This window comes from Leuresthes tenuis, unplaced genomic scaffold (genome assembly GCF_036924035.1).
Source record: "Leuresthes tenuis unplaced genomic scaffold, fLeuTen1.0.hap1 SCAF_16, whole genome shotgun sequence".
Classification (NCBI taxonomy): domain Eukaryota; kingdom Metazoa; phylum Chordata; class Actinopteri; order Atheriniformes; family Atherinopsidae; genus Leuresthes; species Leuresthes tenuis.
The window spans coordinates 14,301,899-14,323,381 of NW_027325370.1; the positions used below are offsets into that span (position 1 = coordinate 14,301,899).

Sequence of the window (21,483 nt, forward strand, 5' to 3'; positions counted from 1 at the left end):
AATGGCCGAACCATGTGTGGATCCAATTTCAGGTCAAAGACATACTGAATAGTAAGAAAGCTGAAGAAACACACTGATGGAGTGATGAAGCGCTGTGGGAATTAAAGGGGGAACAGGAAAGCTATTTCAGGGATGGTGTGTTTGAAATGACAACTGCTGTGCCCCCCACCCCCCCTGTTCTTTTTCTACCTCTCTCTCTCAAACCCTACTCTCCCTCCCTCTTTTAACCTAAGGCCCTTCATTGCGCAGAACTTTTCCAACCACAGGCTCTCTTCTACATCCCTCTGTAGGTGTTATGATAAAAATAGAACACTATTACCCTTTTCCAATGAGCTGTGACACACGTGCCACCTCCCAAACATGTATGAGGCCGTACAGTATATAAAGGCCATGTGTATATAAAGGCTGCAGGAGAGTGGGCCAATAAGTGTGCTTCTCATAAAACAATAAAAAAATAAATAGAAAAGGAGAGAATTTTTTTAAACAGCTGTGTGAATGATTCAAGCCTTTGGAAGACACCCAGGGCCACAAGAAGAATCAGCTCTCTCCGCCTCCCTCTTCTCTTCATTTACTCCTCCTCTGCCTTACTCAGCACTTGCAACCATCCATGAGTGTGACCAACTCCTCAGCTTATCGATCGGAGCGTAGTTTCCACCAGACTTCATCCTCGACTTCATCCTCTGGTAACCCATACATGGAGAAGAGCCGGGGACTGTTTGCCGAGGACTTTGGCTCCTTCATGAGGCCCGGGAGTGACACTTTGGGTTTTTCCAGTAAGTCGAAAGCTTTGGAACTCATTTTGTAAACAAAAGAGTCTGAATTGATAACAAAATCATTTTTAAAGAGACAGCTTTGATTGTAAAGTAGATTTATACAATTTCAGCAATTTCAGAAATTTCAGTACTGTGTGGGATTTTTTTCTGTAAAGTGGAGATAAAATATTCCAGAAGTGAGACTTTGTAAGAAGAAGACAACAAGCAGGACTGAGTCTATGAGGCAGGCGGATTCTGATGGGGTTGATTTGTTAAGATAAATGTTTTCAAAAACAAGACCTTAACCATGGTGCAGTAGATGAACAGAAAACTGTACAATATGCACAAGAGAACACATTTACTTACAGATTACTGAAGCCCCTTTGCCTTTAAAGTACATAGTGAGATCATGAGACATTTCACTTTACAGTGCTTGATTCATCCTCTGGCTCCACAAAATGTCCAGTTGGTGTGAACTGCTCTGTATCAGTTCACCACTGGTGTACACAGAAGTGTCAATGTCTAACATGTGACCTTTAAATAGACTCACAGGCTGTGTTGGGGGCATAGCGGAATTGTTTTAGACCCATGACTGGTATACCAAAGGTGTAGCTTCAGGAAGGGTGCTGCTGAAGCGAAATCAACACACATGCAAGCTGGGAATGTTGGACTTACTGCCAGCAGTCTGACTTCACACACTGAGTATCTGTGATGACGCCTGCATAAGGAATGACCAAGTGGTTGCCTGGCGACCAGTGCGCACACACACAGAGTCGGAATGATGTCACATAATGAAACTAACCTGCATATGTGAAGTCAGAGCACAAACACTCACAACGCCACACTGGAAATCAGTGTCAGGTACTGCCACTCAGAGAATCCACTGCGACATCTTGAACAGAAAAGAAATCAGAAAAGTTTTTTGTCTCTTACATGCCTACCTAGTCTCAGTTTTTTGTTTATATAAACATTATTATTGCTGTGATAATGTACATAGTTTGATATTCACAAGTAATTGAATAGCTCTCAACAACCTTGTTTCCACATGTGGCAGGCAGCCGCTTTTAGGGGCAAAACTCTGATAAACCAAGGTAGACATAGAAGGGGCAGGAGGGAGACAAAAGCTCTTTTCATACTGGCTGCTCAAGGCGGGAGGAATGTGTCTTTGTTGTAAAAAGCCGCCCTGTTTTTAGGGTACAGGGGCAAAATCGGGGATTGAAACTGATGTGACTGTGAGTTGGCAGTTACAGAAGAAAATAGATGAATTGAAGTGCCAGTATGTGGTTGAAGGACAGCAGGAATAGTGGAACATGCCTGTCCAACCAACAACACTGTTGTCACTCAGTCGATTGGTGCTGACTTTCCACTTGAAAGCCTATATTATTTAGCTTTAAGTTGCTGCTGTTTGGTCTTTTCTGCACCTACATAGTGTGAAAAGGGTGATAAATTAGCACCTGATTGTAGCACTGAAAAACTAAAGAGGACGTACATTTTCTACGCTGTTGGGGACCAAAACTAAAAGGAAAGTAAGTGTCATAGTTATATACATCAATGTATAAAAAGAATGGCCAATCAATGATGCTTTCACATGCTTTTTTAACTGTTAATTTAATAGTGTCACTTTAATATTTTGATCGCTCCACTGCCCCAAGTGTCCAATAAACCATGACTCATATCTTTCTGTGGATGACGAACTACTCTGCTTGTATCAAACAGGGTTTTTCAATTTGACTATAAGCTGATGTTAAAACAACAACAATTACATACGGTGCAGAAAATAGGCTATAATCGGCCGTCATCAGTCATGTCTTTCCCTGATTCATCACTCCATTACTACATGTCAGTCATAATGGAGAAACCAACCAGCTGCTCCCCTTTTACAACAACACATGCATGAGCAGATTACCTGAATGATTACACAGAAGTCACCCTAGCCACAGCCTTATTAAAGAATTCAGAAATGTAATTGCAATTTAATGACTCATATTCCAAAAATTTTGCCGTTAATACTTGCAGAACGCAAATGTTTTTCATCCAGTTTACTCTTCTTTTTTAGGATAAAAAGTTGGTTGTTTGAAAACAAGGAAGTCATGATCACATTTCTCCCTATTTTTATATAAGAAATGAACATATTTTTTTGGATTTCTATGCCAAATTATTTTAAACTTGAAAAGGCACCAGGTGCTCAACAAATAATTTTTCACAGTGTAGCAATGACTCTACGAATCAAACTATTTCAGAGCTTCCAGTATATTAATCACGCTTTCAAAGTCTTTTTACACCAGAATCTATGATGTGCCAGTTGTTTTTAATAACATGATAAAATGGTAATATTCTTTGATGAAATGAACAAAATTGCAAATCTTCCCGTGACGTGACGCATCCTTTTAAATCAGCGAGTATGTGTAGGTAAATTGAAGCCAATTCAGAATTAAACATCACATGCAACTATTTCAATATTGCTTTAACCAATGTGCAATTTTCACACTGAAGGACAAGAAATAATACTCAGCAGCAAGAAGTGTAAATAAAAATTCAAGGAAAATGAACTGGCTAAGACAGATATATAGATATACTGTACTGTACTTTCCTGTGGTCTCAGATCTCTTTTTGTCTTGTGGTGGTTTCAGGTGGAGCTGGAAATATCAAAACTCTTGACGATACCTACCAGTTCACAGTTGATGTGAGGGACTTCTCTCCTGAGGATGTCATCGTCACCACATCCAACAACCAGATAGAAGTTCGCGCAGAAAAGGTGGGCAGAGTTCCTCTTAATCAGAAATATTAACATATTGTAGAATGTTTAACGTGAGCAGAAGGACCTCGAATCAGTCCTCCTCAGTAACAATAAATCCAGTAATCTTTGATATTCTCTCTGTTGCAGTTAGCCCAGGATGGTTCGGTGATGAACACTTTCACCCACAAGTGCCAACTACCTGAGGATGTGGACCCCACCTCAGTGACGTCCTCACTGGGTGCTGAGGGGACCCTTACAGTCCGGGCACGGAGACACCCAGCCAAACATGAGCTCGTACAGACCTTCCGCACCGAGATCAAAATCTAGAGAGGGACCAGCTTTCTCACAAACCCCACACTTCTTGTGTTTTTCATGTTACTCAATGTATTTCTTGTCGTCACTGTCATCATCGTGTGTCAGCCACTATGAAACCCCCACATCCACCTTCATTGACAGCAACAAGGCCTGTTGCTGCTCATTTATGTTTTGACTTGGTTAATTTATTCTCTATCTCTAACAGACACATTGAATAATCAGTTTTCTATTTCACTCCTGTCCTCTAACACATTTCTAAAACTGATAAATCACTTTGAAAAAAATTGGTTCTCAATAATCATAATTTATTACATATTGTTACTTGTGTGAATAAACTGACATTAAACACGATTGAGAGTAAATATCCTGTTCTGTGAAACTCTTTTGAAGAATAAAGCACCAAATAAGTTGTACTCATTAAAGGTATGGGCTTAGAGTTTGAGGAGAGGGCTTTTCTGATAAATCAGAGTGTGGAAGTATTAACAATAGGATGAGGAGTCAATCAATAGGATTGATAGATGTTTATGTTAATTTTAGGTCTTTAACCAGAATATTCTAGTGCTGTATCTCTAGCCATTTTGACTTTTATTTAAAATTATTAAATTAGATTAAATTGAGAATTGAAGACTTTTCTGAAGATGGTGAAGGCTGCATTAAGGAGACTGTGACCCATATACCAAAATGATTATCTATACATTATGATTTATTGATCATCCATCCATATTTTTTTCTTTTTATCTGCTTTATACAGTTCACAGGGAGAAAGAAAACATGCAAACTCCCCACTGAAAGGCCCCCGCTGACCACAACTGTCTTCATTTTACATGCTCGTCATTTACATATAAAGATTTTTAGAGCAAGATTGTTTTTCAACTCATATTTGAGTAAAATCCCAAATGTGACCACCACAAAGCAAACTACTGTCAACACGAGGTTAGCATTCAGTGACAGGTTTGAGGAACAAGGTGCATTTATTCAATCTTGTGTGGAACCACGTCCTCCTTTCAGTGAAAACAATTTCAAAGAAACTACTCAAGTAACATTTTTTAAAGCCACTGTATTTGCACCATGCTGTGCTTTCAGCTCAGCAGGAAGAGCAGTCATCTGCCAAGAGGAGGATTGGTGGGTCGATTTCCTGCTTCCCCAGACCACGTGTCAAAGTGACTTTGGGCAAGATGTTGAATCCCATGTTGCCTCTGATGCATCCATTTGTGTGTGAATGAGCGTGATAAGAGGAAAAACCACAGCATTACCTGTAACAGTGAATACACTAAGAAGTGCTGAATGAGTTTGTGTGTGAATCTGTGACCGTGACAAAGGCGCTTTGAGTGTTCAACTAGACCAGAAAAGCCCTATATAAATACAATCAGTTTACCATTCATAAGTCATGCTGTAGCCTGTTATCAATTTCAAAAGACACTGGTCTTGTGTAATTTGTCTAAATCCCTTCTTATGTTGCGTAACACTCTTTTTTTTATCTGCAAAGATCACAATCTAGGATTTGGTAAAAAAAATTTAAAAAGAAAAGAAATAAAGGTTATTACAGTTAATGTATTGAATAAATAGCCCATATGTACAATAATTTGGTTTAATGAAGAAAATGAAGTATGAGTTCCTGGTCGTGTTCGTTTCATTAACTTGTCTGCTGGCGCCACCTTGTGGCCACCATCAGCACCAACATGTGTTCACACTGCGCTTGCTCCGTTGATACATCCGGATGGTCCCTATCAATCGATCAGAGAGAGGAAGATGGCGGTGGACAGAGTCAGCGGGGCAGGATCGATCACAGAAAAACTCGATTGGGTTCGTTTATCGTAAGTGAGTCAGAAACTACGTAACACCGCGTTATCAAGCTTTGTTAACCCGGGGCGAGGAAGCGACAACAAGCAGGTAATTATGGAGGTGGTTTGTGTAAAAATGGCGCTTCTTTTGGAGCTATTGAGCGAGCTAGTTGTGAAAACAACAAGAGATGAAGACAGGTCCAAGTCGCCTGTCCGCCATCTTGTCCCCCCACTTCATGCATGTAGGCAGGCTAAATTAATCCCTGATAACAAAGCTACAAGGATGGAGGAATTGTAATCGATGCATTGCACTGTCAAACCTTGGTGCCAAAACTTGTAGAAAACTTTAAGTTTATTTATCTAAAGATGTGCCTGACCACCAGGACATGCGTGGAAGCATAATTTATTATTACTGTGGTTTATCTGACAGCTCGAGGAGTCGTTAGCCAACATTACATTTCTTTCCATCATGTTGGCAGTGTTTCCGAATTAATGTTGTTTTTATTTTGTTGTTAAAGTGACAATTTGACCAAAAATCTTTTCGTGTTGTGGATGTTTATTGATGCATTGTGTACCTAAAGAATAGAGGCCTAATATCCACCTACATGGTCAGACTGCAGTCACAAACAAACCGAAAAGAAAAAGAAAACACGTGCTGTTTACAGAACAACTAAAGCACGAGCTTTTTCCGTTTAGAACAACTCATAAACAGTTGGCACACACTCAGTCATGGTAATATTAATTTCACTGGAAGTGGAAGGAATACATTTCTGAATGAAGTAACTTTAGCTTTTATAGACTTTGTACAGTTCTGTATCTTAACAAGGAAAAACGGGTGTTTCTTTTTTAGTTTGTTACGTGCCAATTTGATCAAATCTTTGGAAAAATATGTTTTTTTTATTGCATATAAATGACAGACACTCCCGTTCAAATCTAATGATGACGTAGATGTTAGTTTTTGAATGAAGTCTTTCGATAAGTTGGTAGTTTTTTTAAATCAGACAAATCATTTTTATTTTTTTTTACATTTTTGCTGAAATGTGAAGCACTCTCGGGGTTCTGTGGACAGTTTTGTCGACTTCATAGTTTGGTTTTAACCATTAACGGTGAGTCTTCATAGATAAGTACCCAGTGAGTAAAGTAAGGCACAGGTGGACACCAGTAATGCTGTAAAAGTGTAAAAGACTATGCATGATGCACTAAACCCCCGCTGTACCACAACATAGGGTTTGTAAATGGCATTTTTCTCTGTCTCTTTGTTAAATGAACAAATGCACTGACATTGTGCAGAAGGGTGTGCAGACTGTAGAGGGTAAATGAATACATTCATAGATCCTGTTTCTTAGTCAGTAACGCAGTAAGAAAAGAAAAACTTGGCCGGTGGTGTAATTATGTTGTGGTTAAATGATAGTGACTTTACTGGAAACTCACATTTTAGATTAAAAACTTTGTACAAGAGCATGTCTCTGATGATAGACAGAGGCATGGTTTACAAAATCATATAAATTCAGGATTGTATGATTTTTGGATGAAGTAAGCAATTAAGCAATACCAAACAGAAGCAATATGAATAAATCAAAGTAGGTACATTTGAGGGTTTAATTAGTTGAATTCATGTGGTGAGATCACCTTGAAATTGAAGTAGTTTTGAACTGACTGAACAGTATACTTTGAGGACTTTTCCCCCCTCTTTCAATTTAGGCTACTGAAAAAGCTACAATAAGGACTCTCTCCTTGTACTTTAACTCACAGAGCCTGTGCCTGCTGGCTTTGCGCACCGTCTTCTAAGCCTTCAGGACGATGGAGTTCCCGTGGCACAGCGCAGAGGTTCTGGAGCAACTTAACCGGCAGCGCAAGCAGGGCCTGCTGTGTGACTGCACGTTTGTTGTGGATGGCGTGGACTTCAAGGCCCACAAAGCCGTGTTGGCAGCCTGCAGCGTTTACTTCCGCACCTTATTTCTGGATCAGAAGGATGTAGTGCATCTGGACATCAGTAATGCAGCAGGTGGGATCTGGTTGAGCTGCTGTAGTGTTCCTGCTCCAGTGCTTTGCACATGACCCTGATGCCTTTCTTGAGAAATACTAACTGTACCTCTCGCTATTTATTTATTTTTTGTTTGCTTTCTAACCAAATCTGATGTCTTGCTGCTTACTGTTACAGGTTTGGGTCAAGTCCTGGATTTTATGTACACTGCCAAGCTGAGTCTGAATTCACAGAATGTTGAAGACGTGTTGTCTGTTGCCCACTTTCTTCAGATGCAAGAAATCATAAATGCATGCTCTGCATACCAGTCAATGTCAAATTCGGCCCTAGCACTGGATTTTGCAGTTGGTAAGTCCGCTCTACAGATATGTTTACGGCCTTTTTACCGCGTAGTGCTGCTGTGAATACTCAGGCTTATCAATGCATCGACCCTCTTCATCATCTCTGACATAAAAAGCTTTGGACAGACATTGTTGAGTCATTTTTTGAGGAAAATATCTAGAATGTTTAATATCTTTTTTTATCGGTGGAGTTATTAATAAATTGTACATTTCTGCATAATGGTGTTACTTTGGTTGTTTATCAAATATATTGAATTGTCAAAAATGCAATTAGATTCTGTGTTGTAATGAAAGCATGAAGTATGAATCCAGGAACTGTCCATCGTGTTCTTTCATTTTAAATTCAGCTGTCTTTCTTTGACAAAGCAGATGAAAAAACAAGTGAAAAAGAGCAGAGAGAGGACAATGAAAATCACCTGTCGGAAGTGGCGGCACAAGCAGAGGAGTGTCCTCCTGCCACTGCCAAGGAAGAGGCCAAACAAAGTCAGGACAGTCTGGACAAAGACATCTCTGCGGACACACAACAAACTGTTTCTCAGCCCAACCCCACCAGAACGCACCTGGGTCGTGGACGACCCCCCAAAGCCACTCTGCTGTCTGCTCAAAAGAAAATATCAGTGAAGAAGGATGCTGAAAGTGCTGCACCCGCATTTCAGGATGACCCCTCCGATGCAGACTACGCTCCCAGTAAATATAGATTCATAGAAACTCTTCTGAACTGTGTGAAGTTTTGAAGGCCAACACGTTGCCAACAGTGTACATATCAAGTGCTGCATCCGTCATTTGATGATTAACGATTTCATCCGCAGAGTCACAGCTGAAATCTTCAGGCAGCTCCACCTACATGAGCTCAAGAGGGAGAAGGATCAGAAAAGCGCCTCGACGAAACTTCCCACATGGTGAGCAGCTTAAACGAAAGCAACCAAAAATGTTTCTCTCTGACCTGCTGGGACCTTTGCTGTTATTACTGTTTCCAGTTAGGGTCTGTTGTTATGTATCATTGTCTTTACAGAAAATGACTCGGAGGATGAAGATCCATCGAAGGCAAAAACTGAAAAGAAGGCGGCAGAGACGGGCGAAGTGTCTGAGGGACAGGAAGATGACTCCGGGGAGACCTGCGATTTAGAAGCTGGTGAAGAAGAGGCGTTTGAAGAAGAAGAAGAAGAAGAAGGAGAAGAAGACAACGACGACGACGATGATGATGATGTTGATGATGATGATGAGATCAACCACCAAGAGGAAGGTTTGAGCGAGACAGATGGAAGACAAACCCTGTCAGCGTCTATGAGCGGCCGGTCTGAATCAAAGCCTTACAGCTCCGTGACCCACAAATGTGAGGTGAGACGGACGAGTGTTGTGGCAGGATAACAGTCAAACAAGCAAATGTTGCTGATGCAGGACATTCGGTGCAAGTGTCCGTTATGTTTGCATACACATCCATGCATGTCAAGGTTTCATCAGCTCAACCCGCACAACACGATTGATCTTATGTAATCTTTTTCTAGGACTGTGGGAAGAAATTTACCCACACGGGTAATTTCAAGAGACACATGCGTATTCACACGGGAGAGAAGCCGTTCAGCTGCAGAGACTGCAGCAAGGCTTTCTCTGACCCCGCAGCTTGTAAAGCCCACGAGAAAACACACAGGTGAATGCATTGCATGTTTATTATATAACTTCTACTCATTTTTACTCCCAGATGCCCTCTGAGGCATGTCAATTCTGTCTTAAATGGAGCTGTTGTTGCCCCCCAGTCCTCTGAAGCCGTACTGCTGCTCTACTTGTGGGAAGAGCTACCGCCAGATCAGCCTGCTCAATCTGCACCGCAAACGCCACACAGGTGAAGCACGGTACAGCTGCGAGGTGTGCGGCAAGCTTTTTACAACATCGGGCAACCTGAAACGCCACCAGCTGGTGCACAGCGGCGAGAAGCCGTACCACTGCGACTTCTGCGAGAAGGCTTTCTCCGACCCGACGGCCAAGATGCGACATCTGGAGACGCATGACACAGAGAAGGGCAACAAGTGCCCACACTGCGACAAACGCTTCAACCAGGTAACAACATGTGCCTGGATCACGTTGTTATGGAAACATTTGCATCTCCAGCTGTACTGTGAACGTCGAGTTTCTGCTGAAATGTTCTCGAATGTTTTTGCTTTGTGTTCTTTCTAGCTGGGGAACCTGAAGGCACACTTGAAAATTCACATCACAGATGGGCCTCTCAAGTGCAAAGAATGTGGCAAACAGTTTACCACCTCAGGTGAAACAAGGGTTTAAAACTCTGCTTTTATCTCTTATACATTGAGCATAACATTCAGGTGTGGAGGTTTTTAGGCTTCGATCGCTGAATAAATAGAAATTATATCCGTCAAAGAGAAATCTTAGTGGCACGTGGAGAGTCAAATGGACCCACAAATATCCATTCACTGACAGCAGAAATGAACTCAAGCTTGTTAAATCACGAGGGATGAATCAGTTATCCACTATTTGGGTTTCCATTCTACTTCTCCTTTTTTGTTGGTATGTACAGAGGTCTGGGGAAGCAGTTTTCTGGTCAGATGGCTGTAGCTCAGCTGATAGAGTGGTTGCTTTCCAATCGAGCGATTGTCATTTCGATCCTTAGTGTTGAAGGGACACTTTTTCTCTAAAGTGTCATCCATGTCAAGCGTTTTATAGCCCGTAGACCAGGTTAAAAAGGCACTATATAAGTTGGGACCATTTATCATTTAACTTATCCTGTCCACCCTGACACAAAAGCTGAGCTGAGTATTTGCTCTGATCTTGTGATGAAACAGGCTCAAATCACAATACTACCACCACCATGTTTCACAGATAGGTTAATGTTCTTCTGGGTTGGGGATGACTGTCACTAACATTTTAACAGTAGTATTACTCTGCTAATATGTTAAGTTATTGGTTCTATTTGTTACGTTTTAAGGCAAAATAAATCATAACAAAATTACAATTATATCATTTTCTCATATGCACTGATAATACTGTTTCATCTTCTTAACTCCTAAGTAAAAGATCCGATGCGGGGCTTTTTCTTAGTCAGTATTGTTACTATGACATCTATATAGGTTTATTCAAAGAAAAAGTGGTGAAAGGTATCTACTTCTAAAGAAAATGTGAAAATAAAGCAAGACAGTCTTTGCTTTCTGCACCCAAGTGACTAAATCCTTGCTGTTCTGGTTACTATGGAAATTGTGATATAATTTTGCTTCAGCTATTCACAGATCACCTGCTAGATTTTCTTTTAGTTGCAACAAACGTAGACTTCAGTGAAGTGTAACAGTGTGTAAAAACATTTAGTTCTTTCCACTATTGTCATTATACGCAGACTTTTTTCATATGGTTGCTGTCATAAAGAGTGCTTATTTCTTCACTTTGAGTCAATTGAGCTCATCTTTGTGTGATGGTGCCTCCTTTTTAGGAAATCTGAAGAGACACCTGCGGGTCCACAGTGGGGAGAAACCGTACGTTTGTGCACACTGCCAGAGAGCTTTTAGCGACCCTGGAGCTCTGCAGCGGCATGAACGCATCCACACAGGTTCTCCCATCACATTGAGACTGACTTTTCAGTCAAAGCAACACGTATTCAAAATTTCCAGATGAATTTTCTCCACTTCTTAGGCAGCTGTTACACTTGTTCATGTTACAGGAGAGAAGCCCTGTGTCTGTCTCGTCTGTGGCAAGGCTTTCACCCAGGCCAGCTCCCTCATTGCACATGTTCGCCAGCACACTGGAGAGAAGCCCTACGTCTGTGATCGCTGTGGCAAAAGGTCAGCTTGACAAGACAGAGCGGATACATCAAAACGGCAATAATAGGTCATGCTTCAAACTTACCCGTTAACGAGAAACAGAATCAGACGTTATTCAGTGGTGAAATATACAAAGAGAGAACAGAGAATGTTGGTTAAAGGTTTGGGCTTGCGTAACGAACAATGGGAATCACAGACCATGTGTATTGCCTGCTGGATTATGATTTCATGTTTGTGATTGGGAACGACCCTGAATGACTACCTTTAGATGGTTTGGGCTTCAAGAATCCCACATGGGAGTGAACTTTTTCCTTTATATTTCTCTCTGGGCAGATTTGTGCAGTCCAGTCAACTGGCCAATCACATTCGCCATCACGACAACGTGCGCCCACACAAGTGTCAGATGTGCAACAAGGCATTTGTCAATGTGGGAGACCTGTCCAAGCATATCATCATTCACACAGGTAAAGGGCAAAATTGGTGTCTTATAATCAGGCCAGTGGGAGAAATGGGCTGACTTTCTTTTACTACCACATCTGCGTCCAACGGAGCTCGTAATATTCTCCCAGAAGTCTGGTTAATAACTGTTCTGTCTCGTTTCAGGGGAGAAACCTTTCCTGTGTGATAAATGCGGTCGAGGGTTCAATCGCGTGGACAACCTGCGCTCCCACGTCAAGACTGTCCACCAGGGCAAGGCCGGCATGAAGCGGCTGGTCGTTGCTGGTGGAACTGTAATCGAGGGGGGTGACGAATGCGCAGGGACATCAAACTCCGACAACGAGATCAAAATAGTCACGGTCACCACAGAGGACATCGTCACCCTGGCAACAGAGGCCCTGGCAGCCAGTGCTGTAGCTCAGCTGACAGGTCAGACAGCTTCTTAAAGGCAAAGTTTTGAAATTTCTTGGGGGGAAAAATGACAATACACTGAGCGTGACTTATCACAACTAGCGTCCTTTGGCTAGAAAGAGATTAGACTGTTTAACAGTTGTTTATCATGTGTTGGTTAACAGTTGTTCCAGTGGCTGCTTCGGTGTCTTCAGATGAGACCGAGGCTTTGAAAGCTGAAATCACCAAAGCAGTAGAGAAAGTGCAAGAAGCAGGTAAGAGTTCAAACTATTTTTTTGATTCATAGAATTAGAAATTTGTACAAACGGCAAGACTTGAAATAGTGCTTGTAAACCAAAAAGAAAATGTATTCCATGCCGTATTGACTGGGAATTGGGTTGGTGTGGTGTGGGAGAGGAAGGTGAGAAATAGGACTGCAAATGACTTACTTTGTCAACTCTCTTTCTGTTCACAGACCCCAACACCCAGATTTTATACGCTTGTGATTCATGCGGTGATAAGTTCTTGGACGCCAGCTCCCTGGCTCAGCATGTGCGCATCCACACGGCTCAAGCCTTGGTCATGTTTCAGGCAGATTCTGACTTCTACCACTACACCGCAGCGCCCACCACTGAGGGGGATGCTGCTGCAACATGGCAACCCACAGCCGAACAGGTCATCCAGGAAGGAGAGCTAATCTTCCGCACTGAGGATGGTGAGAGAAAATCGGAAGAAGCGATAGTTGGAGAAACACAAGAACCGCAAGGATCAGAGAGGACGATTCGTGTAGAGGAGGCAGTGGAGGAAGGACAGGGGGAAACTCCCACTGAGCACCAAACAGATGGGAAAGATGCAGAGGAGGAAAAAGAAGAAGGCATGGAATGTGAGAGTCAAGCATAGTGGGCAGATTTAATGATGTATAAAATGTTGTGAACTTGTGCAGAAAGAGGAAATCCAAGATAATAAGTGTCCTGTTGAGGCTTAAGTTTAGTCATACCTTGATGTTAGAAATACATCGAAACTGGATTCATAACATGCACTTTTTGAATAATGTTGTTTTTAAGATTCATTATTCTTAAATCATGTATTTGCTGTCCTAATTACAACACAATGAGATCCTTTGATGATGATACAAATGTGTAAAGTTTGTTTATTTTTAGAGTGAAATGTAGGACTGTGCTTTATCCTTCATCTAAAACATTTAGACCACAAGTCTTACCTAAATCTTGTCTAATATAACTAAGAGAAAAACTCCCTATTTTTCCATTTCATTGGTCAAATATGTACATTTTCCCATACCAATCAAAATATTTTATTGTACTTTGTTAAAGATATTTCATGCAAATTAGCTACAGGAGCATATAGGTGTACTAAAGATTTAGGTGAAAGACAATTAACACATTTCTATAGAGGTTAATTGTATATATTTTTGTGTTTTTTGGCAAATATTGCAGATCCTGTGCTTGTACAATATTTGTATATATGTGTCCTTTTAAAAAAGTCAATACAGCTTATGAAAGATAAATATATGTGGTGATGTTAAACAATTCTTATTAGCATATTGATTTAAGACAGATTTCTGTCTCTGATGTGTTTTTTTTTCCTATTTATTTTATGACCTGCAAAAGCTGCATTAATGATCTGTAACCTTGCTTAGACTCCCCCTGTTGTACTCAAAAACTCATTAAAGAATCTTCCCTGTCAGATAAGCTTTGTCCTGTACTGTTATTAATGTAGTGTAATAAAGGAGTTTGGGAATGTGCAATGCTGGAATGTAAAGCGATAACATGTTAATTTAACCTGGGAATTCATGAACCAAACACATGTATTGCTTTGTTTAAAATTATTCTTTTCAGCCAAATTAATGGCTGCTATACCTCATTGGTATGGATTATCATAAAAAATCTTGCAGAATAACATCTTGAGGCAAGCTTGCTCGAGGTTGTAGAATGATTTTATTATTACAATTTATAAAATAAGATCTGTATATGTATTTCATTTCCTTGTCTGTCGTGATTGTCAATATAGCCTTGCTCCTATTGGTGGAATGGTAGTCAGAGGGACGCGTTCCTCTTTATGATTGGCTGGAACTTGGGGTCAAAGTTAAGTTGAGAGCTGCTAAAGCTGACGTCGACTTGTGCAGCAAAATGGCGGCGTTGACAGCGGTCGTGCAAACGAGCCGGTCCGTTTCTTTATTATCATCCCAAAAACGAACCGTAATGAAGACGCCAAGGCGGTTAAGACTTGTGGACAGCAGTATCCTCTTACTCCTGTCGTTTGCCTCTTTGTTGCACGGTGCTCTGGGTGACGGTAAGACTTTGGTGCTGCTAGACAACCTCAACATAAGAGACACCCATTCAATCTTCTTCCGCAGTCTGACAGGTCAGTAAATATAATAATGTGGTTTCCATATTTATTTTTACCCTCATAAAAATAATTGTAAATCCTACTTTTATCAGTTGTGCAAAGGTTCTGGCAGGTTATATCGAGTTACTTGGACCTAGCAGGTGGACTTCATGCAGCACAGCAGGCTGCTAACATTAGCTTAGCTGAATTATGTTCCCTGCGTCTCACCAAACCTCATTCAAATGTTTGATGGTTTGATGTACTGTCTTGTCAATACATATTGTCTCTATGTTCAACTGCTTTGGATATGCACTGAAAGCAGTTAATCGAAATAAGTAAAGAGATATTCGGCTTCACTATTTTACCGTGACTCACTTAATAACACACTGTCCCAAAGTAATGGAATAGAATACATATTAATCTGTTTTGTTTGCAAACAGGTGAAATAATTGAGCACTGTTTCTTTCTTACAATGCAAAGCAGCATCGCTGAAATTTTCTTTTTCTTTTTCAGATCGTGGCTTTGACCTCACAATCAAGACAGCTGATGATCCCTCCCTATCTTTGATCAAATATGGCCAGTTCCTGTACGACCATTTGATCATCTTCTCCCCATCAGTTGAGGGTAAGTTCCACATTTTTTTTAAATTCAAAATTACAGGAATGTTTTTATGGCTTGTTTTCCTTGATGAAACAGTCTGTGGAAGTTATTATTTTTGGTCCTCTGCAGATTTTGGTGGGAATATAAATGTGGAGACCATTACATCCTTCATTGATGGTGGAGGCAATGTCCTGGTTGCTGCCAACTCAGATATTGGTTAGTTGATTTATAGCTGATTTTTCACAATTGTCACATGATTTACAAGACTGAACATTGTCATTTATATGTATTTTCCATGTTACACAGGTGACCCACTGAGGGAGTTGGGCAGTGAATGTGGCATTGAGTTTGATGAGGAAAAAACTGCTGTCATTGATCATCATAACTACGATGTGTCTGATCCCGGAGAGGTACAGTGTTTTGTCTTTATTCAGAGGACACACAAACTTTGAGGCTGTCCACGTTTGGTGCTAATATCCGTCTTATAATCTGATCACAAGTTTATAGCACTAAGTACATGTGTTCACACCTGTCTTTACAATCTATCTCCACATGACCTGGTTGACCACTTGTGGTCAGATAGTTACCCGCTCTGTGCACTAATAAACATGTGGCCTTCCACATCAGCTGAGCCAACAGCCAACAGCAGGTCTACTGATTTTTCTGAAAACCACAAAACCATTCAGTACTGAACTGTATCATTTTTCAGACATTAACAGGTTGCAGATTCATCTGAGTTATAGTTATCGTGGAATTATTTCACAAGAATTTCAGTGAGATGGATTTGGAGACAGAGGCTTTATGAGAGAAAGGGGGAAAGAATGATAAAATAAAATGCATGATATGTGACATTGCACGGCTCATCAGTGCATTTCTCACACATTGAGCCTTAGCCCTAGCTGTACTATTTTTGTTTTCTATGTTTTCTACCAACTTTGCTCAGCACAAAAAATCTGCAAATAAGTGGATGCACCTGCATTATACGATAAGGTAACCACAAAGGGTACAGTCGAGGCAAATTAAGAAATTACAGGTAACTCTCCTGGTATGAAGCTCCGGGTAATGAATTGATTATTTTCCAACAAAAACAGACTTTTTGACAAGGTTCCCAGTTCAGTGAAACGTTTAGTGTAACCTTTGCATTAAACTCCAATGTGCTATAGGTGTACTATAGGTGCTACCAGGTCGTCTTCACATGCTACAATAGCTAGCTGCCCATCAAGAAAACGTATGGCCGCTAATCTGCCATGTAGCAAGCTTGTTTGGGTTGAGGCCCGTTAAGAAGCGATTCCCTGGACTGACGGCACACATCTGGAGCTTTGATGCTGAGCTCACAGCTGCTTTGTTCACTGTCTCTGCTGAAATTAACATCAAACATGAGCAGGAGGTTTTCTGTCTATAATTTGCTCTGTAAGTTTTGATAATGCTTTTTGCAAAATGTAATTTCTCCAAAAACTACAAGAGTGAGAAAACATCCTGGTTATAACTCTGCTTGTTGTGTGGAGTTGGGTCAGGTCAGTAGGTGGGCCCAGAATGTGTCGCCAATTTGGACTGTATTCAGATTATCCTAAGAATACAGACAGAGGTGTCCTGGACCACCTCTCAATGTGGCCTGAGTCATTGGGTCTGAATGTGTACTCAATCCACCCCGAGTGTGTTCATACCTGTATTAGCGCTGTCCACTTGTGATCCGATCGCCAAGAACAGATGTTAGCATTAATGTGAACAGCCTATTTGCTTCACAAATCCAAATTTGAGACCTGACACTCTATGTTGATATTTACCCGTTCTCTTTCTTGTCTCCAGCACACCCTGATCGTCGCTGACCCAGAGAACCTGCTCAAAGCTCCTACTATTGTTGGCAAACCCACCAATAAGCCTGTTTTATTCAAGGGTGTTGGGTAAGCAGAAATTGTTGCAGAAAACCCAAGATTGTGACTGTATATCCCTAAATATGAGCTAAACCTGGTTCACCTGGTTGACTGACTGCAACAGTCCTTGAACAGCTCCTTATTTTGTTTGTGTGCTTAGCTGTAGCAAGGCGTTGTCTTGTAAGAGGCAACAGTTTATATGGTACCCGTTTGGAAATTGTCCAAAATTAAATGTAAAACCCAATTCAAAATTTTTCTTCTAGCATGGTTGCTGACCCAGACAATCCTCTCGTCCTGGACATCCTAACTGGCTCTTCCACATCCTACTCATTTTTCCCTGACAGGCCCATCTCTCAGGTAGCATCAATTACTTATCCTCATGCTGTCTGCTCAGATATGTTTCTTAAATTAGATCTTCGGGACAGTGTGTCCACACTGGTTTTACAAATGACCCGATCTGTCTGTATGATGACAACATAAATGTCTGTAACTATGCAGCTATGCCAAAGACATTCCAGCTTTACTTCACCCCCCTGTGCCAGCTGATTATATTCTAGTGTCTCTGCATTGACTTTTGTCCTCAAGATCAAACGGCACCGATACCAAAGAAAAGGTTTTGAATAAACTTAGAAAGAAGGCAGACTGTGCAGGGGACTGCTCTGAAACTGATTACACAAAGAAGAATGCTACACAAGTTACTAAACATTAAGAACAGCACTGTGCACCCTCTACATAACATTGTGATCAAACAATGTTCAGGCAGAGGCTTCTTCAACTCTGCTGTAACAAAGAACAGTACAGGAGGTCCTTCCTAAACACAGTAATTACTCTCCACTGTTACTTTTTTTTTTTTACAAAGACTAATGACTATTATGTTATGTGCTGTTATGGATCCTTTATCCTGCAAAATATTTTCCTTTTTTAGGATTTATAAAGTATTGTTCAATTCAGTTCAGTTCAGTTTTATTTATATAGCACCAAATCACTCAAAAAATCTGAAAAATGGCACTTAAAAAAAAATAGTCTAGCTCAAACCAGTTACAATGCAATTCAATGTAACATAATTGTAATCAAATTAACTAAAATCCAAATGAGTCCAACTTGTACAAAGCCAAATATAAACCAAATATAAAAAAAAGTTACCTATCTAAGGAAACCCAACAGATCACATGTAAAATTAAATATTTTTAAACGGAGATCAAAACCAGCTCATGAAAATCAAAAATACTTGCCCAGTGTGTGTATTTGTTGATGAAATCGTGTTCTTATGTTACTTATTTCAATTAGACATATGGAGCTAACAGCGTGCTAGTCTGGGGAGAGCTCTCATAAGAAATCATTCTGGTATAGAGCAATCAATTATTACCACAGAAAACTTTTGTCTGAGTGATATTACCTTTGGTAAAACTTAAAATAAGTATGACACAAAGCTTTGCTAAAAAAAAAAAACGATCAACTAAACCAAAGCTTTTGAAAACCCTTCACAAAAAACACATTGTTTGCAGAAATCAGACTTTGTGGCCTTTTTCATGTTCAGACTTTCTAAAATGAATCTGGATATACAGAATACTCTAAAGACTCCTAAACTTCCTGTGTGTTCCCATTTCACACAGTATAAAGATTTCATGACACAGATGAGAACATTTTTACTTGCAGATATAAACCTGAAACATTGTCTGTTTTGCTTTTGAATTTGCTTTAGTGAAACCATTCTGGGTTAAAGTTGACATCCTGAGGTTGCTGATGTAGTTCATTTGACTTGTGATCTACATCTAATTAGGAACAAAAACTAAACTCCGAAGGAATCAACACTTTTTAAAAATTGCATGAGTTTTTCTTACTCTTGTACTTACTCTTGTTCACAGATTTGCACTGAGAGCCCTGCTTAGTTTCTTTTTTAACTTTTTCCGAAATTCCCTATATTAAAAAAAAAAAAAACAAACAAACAAAAAATTTTTTTTGCATTTAAAATAATTACAGAGGTAGTAACGAGTGTTTCCAACCACTCTAGTACCCCCATGCCGTTGGCAAGAACACCCTGCTGATTGCTGGCCTCCAGGCCAGGAACAATGCTCGAGTGGTTTTCAGCGGCTCCCTGGACTTCTTCAGTGATGCCTTCTTCAACTCGGCCGTGCAGAAGGCCAGGCCTGGTTCACAGAGGTACTGCACAGTGTTTATTTCCCTACATGTAAAGCAATTACTGATCATAATCAAAACTGTCATTGGTAACATTCTGGTTACTTTTTTTTTTGTTAAAGAGTGTTTCCTTTAGCCTGCAGCTGACATAACGTACTATTCGACTTAGAATTCTAATGTTTAACTTTCAAGACTGAAACAAAAATATTCGTTCTACTCTACTGACCGGTTCTAAATTTTCTGGGGTGACAGTTGATGGCTCATATTTTTATTCTGTTTTGGTTGCTCTGTAACATTTATACATATACATCAAGAGTGATTGTTCTCACCAGGTGGAAGTCTTTGGTTTGGCTGCTTCAGATTTTTATTAGGAGCATGGACATGAATGCTGTCTGAAATCTTCTCCTGCTTGTTGTTGTTGGCTTTGTCAGGTATGACCAGACGGGGAACATGGAACTTGCTGTAGCTCTGTCTCGCTGGGTGTTCAAGGAGTCTGGTGTGCTCAGAGTGGGAGCTGTTACCCATCATCCTGTAGGAGAGACCACCCCACCTGCAGCATACACCGTTACTGACCTTGTGGTGAGTTTGTCATCAACGCTTTTTATTTTTATTTTTTAATTTTTAATATATATACATTCTGAATTAGGAACGGTGTATCTCGATCAATAAAACTTTTCCTTGCAGGAGTACAGCATTGTCATTGAAATGTTGTCTGAAGGCCGCTGGGTTCCCTTTGATGGAGAAGATATTCAGCTCGAGTTTGTGAGAATTGATCCCTTCGTCAGGACTTATCTCAAGAGAAATGGTATGATGCTTGGCTAGTTATTATTTGCATTATTTGAATATAGTTGCTTTTTACAGTCTAAATGTTTGGGGATTTTTTTTTTGTTTGTTTTTACTAGGAGGAAAATATCGTGTCCAGTTCAAGTTGCCTGATGTGTATGGAGTCTTCCAGTTCAAGGTGGACTACAACCGTCTGGGATACACACATCTCTACTCCTCCACACAGGCAAGTTATACCTGTTCACTTCACCTGGGCATGCCCAAATAAAAGCACTAGTATTTATTTATTTTTTTTGTTTCAGCAGATTGAAACATTAAGTTTTATTTACCAGGTATTAAAATGAATGGAACTGGTAAATGGAAAATATGTCTTAGCTTAATATTCCTAATTAATTTCACATCAGTAATGCAATGTTTGACTTTAACTTCTACAACTGTTACTTCTCCACAGGTATCCGTGCGTCCGCTGCAGCACACTCAGTACGAGCGCTTTATCCCATCAGCCTTCCCATACTACGCTAGTGCCTTCTCCATGATGACAGGACTCTTTGTCTTCAGTGTCGTCTTTCTGCATATGAAAGAGAAGGAGAAGTCCGATTAATGCAGAAAAACAATGGGGAAACAAGAATATGGAATTAAATTATGGCAAGAGTTGAAATTCAGTCATGATGGCTTGAGTTCACCCAGGGACTTGGACTGTTTCTGTTCTGTCGGGTTGTTAATCAATTGGGTCTGGGGGTCAAAAGGGGTACTGACTGCAATTCAATGCAGTTTTTTTTTTTTATTACTTTTTTTTTTTTAATGTACTCTGAAATCACCTAAAGGCCCATACGTTGTAAAGTCTGTCAGAAGTTTTATAAAGTTGCTTTAGAATTGATTAAGTTGTCACTGGGATAAACCCTTGAGCAGGAAAATGATAAACCTACATTTTTTTTTTTTTTCAATTGGAAAATGTTAATGTGGTAACAACGTGCACTGAATATGCTAACTGTTCTCTGTTTTTTGATAAGACTTTGATGTTTTCAAAAGAGCTGGAGTCCTTAATAAAACACTGACATTCCACACTTTGGGAGTCTTTGTGGTTTGTGATACTTCAGGTTGAAAAGCTGTCCTATTATGCTGTCTTTCATGGTTGTAACCTACTGTGACCTACTGTCCTGGATATTCCACGTGGAAGATTATTTACACCGAAGTAAAGCTGAAAAATATACTTACTTAAAACAAAATCTGCTTGGAAAAGGGGAAAAG

The 21,483-nt window shown here is 40.3% G+C and overlaps 3 protein-coding genes across 5 annotated transcripts; all 3 read left to right on the forward strand.

Moving 5' to 3' along the window:
- Positions 1-395: 395 nt before the first annotated feature.
- hspb7 (heat shock protein family, member 7 (cardiovascular)) lies at positions 396-4,217 on the forward strand. The gene is made up of 3 exons (XM_072367662.1): positions 396-773; positions 3,383-3,507; positions 3,637-4,217. The coding sequence occupies exons 1-3, from the start codon at positions 608-610 to the stop codon at positions 3,814-3,816; spliced, it is 471 nt and encodes a 156-aa protein (XP_072223763.1). The 5' UTR covers positions 396-607; the 3' UTR covers positions 3,817-4,217.
- A 1,299-nt stretch (positions 4,218-5,516) lies between these two features.
- Positions 5,517-14,208, forward strand: zbtb17 (zinc finger and BTB domain containing 17). 3 transcript variants are annotated; one of them, XM_072366847.1, is made up of 15 exons: positions 5,517-5,694; positions 7,338-7,590; positions 7,747-7,917; positions 8,277-8,597; positions 8,720-8,809; positions 8,923-9,248; positions 9,416-9,558; positions 9,665-9,965; positions 10,083-10,170; positions 11,344-11,460; positions 11,572-11,692; positions 12,005-12,135; positions 12,275-12,538; positions 12,685-12,774; positions 12,975-14,208. In XM_072366847.1, exons 2-15 carry the CDS (start codon positions 7,386-7,388, stop codon positions 13,397-13,399), a joined length of 2,793 nt encoding a protein of 930 aa, XP_072222948.1. In that variant the 5' UTR covers positions 5,517-5,694; positions 7,338-7,385; the 3' UTR covers positions 13,400-14,208. The 3 variants fall into 3 exon arrangements, with proteins under 3 accessions (XP_072222948.1, XP_072222950.1, XP_072222949.1); XM_072366849.1 differs by having other exon boundaries at positions 8,280-8,597; XM_072366848.1 differs by having other exon boundaries at positions 7,382-7,590.
- Positions 14,209-14,621: 413 nt separating this feature from the next.
- ddost (dolichyl-diphosphooligosaccharide--protein glycosyltransferase subunit (non-catalytic)) lies at positions 14,622-21,299 on the forward strand. Its single transcript, XM_072366743.1, has 11 exons — positions 14,622-14,881; positions 15,359-15,469; positions 15,575-15,661; positions 15,752-15,855; positions 17,252-17,346; positions 17,580-17,673; positions 19,328-19,476; positions 19,884-20,031; positions 20,137-20,257; positions 20,355-20,461; positions 20,687-21,299. Exons 1-11 carry the CDS (start codon positions 14,647-14,649, stop codon positions 20,834-20,836), a joined length of 1,401 nt encoding a protein of 466 aa, XP_072222844.1. The 5' UTR covers positions 14,622-14,646; the 3' UTR covers positions 20,837-21,299.
- Positions 21,300-21,483: the final 184 nt, after the last annotated feature.

Excerpts from the sequence above, each read along its gene's own strand:
- zbtb17 (XM_072366847.1), top strand. The coding sequence starts at position 7,386 with ATGGAGTTCCCGTGGCACAGCGCAGAGGTTCTGGAGCAACTTAACCGG. Across the intron at positions 11,693-12,004 it reads TGTGATCGCTGTGGCAAAAG|ATTTGTGCAGTCCAGTCAAC; the intron begins GTCAGCTTGACA and ends CTCTCTGGGCAG. Across the intron at positions 12,775-12,974 it reads AGAGAAAGTGCAAGAAGCAG|ACCCCAACACCCAGATTTTA; the intron begins GTAAGAGTTCAA and ends TTCTGTTCACAG.
- ddost (XM_072366743.1), top strand. The coding sequence starts at position 14,647 with ATGGCGGCGTTGACAGCGGTCGTGCAAACGAGCCGGTCCGTTTCTTTA. Across the intron at positions 15,856-17,251 it reads ATGTGTCTGATCCCGGAGAG|CACACCCTGATCGTCGCTGA; the intron begins GTACAGTGTTTT and ends TCTTGTCTCCAG. Across the intron at positions 20,462-20,686 it reads ATCTCTACTCCTCCACACAG|GTATCCGTGCGTCCGCTGCA; the intron begins GCAAGTTATACC and ends ACTTCTCCACAG.
- hspb7 (XM_072367662.1), top strand. The coding sequence starts at position 608 with ATGAGTGTGACCAACTCCTCAGCTTATCGATCGGAGCGTAGTTTCCAC. Across the intron at positions 774-3,382 it reads TGACACTTTGGGTTTTTCCA|GTGGAGCTGGAAATATCAAA; the intron begins GTAAGTCGAAAG and ends TGGTGGTTTCAG. Across the intron at positions 3,508-3,636 it reads TAGAAGTTCGCGCAGAAAAG|TTAGCCCAGGATGGTTCGGT; the intron begins GTGGGCAGAGTT and ends TCTCTGTTGCAG.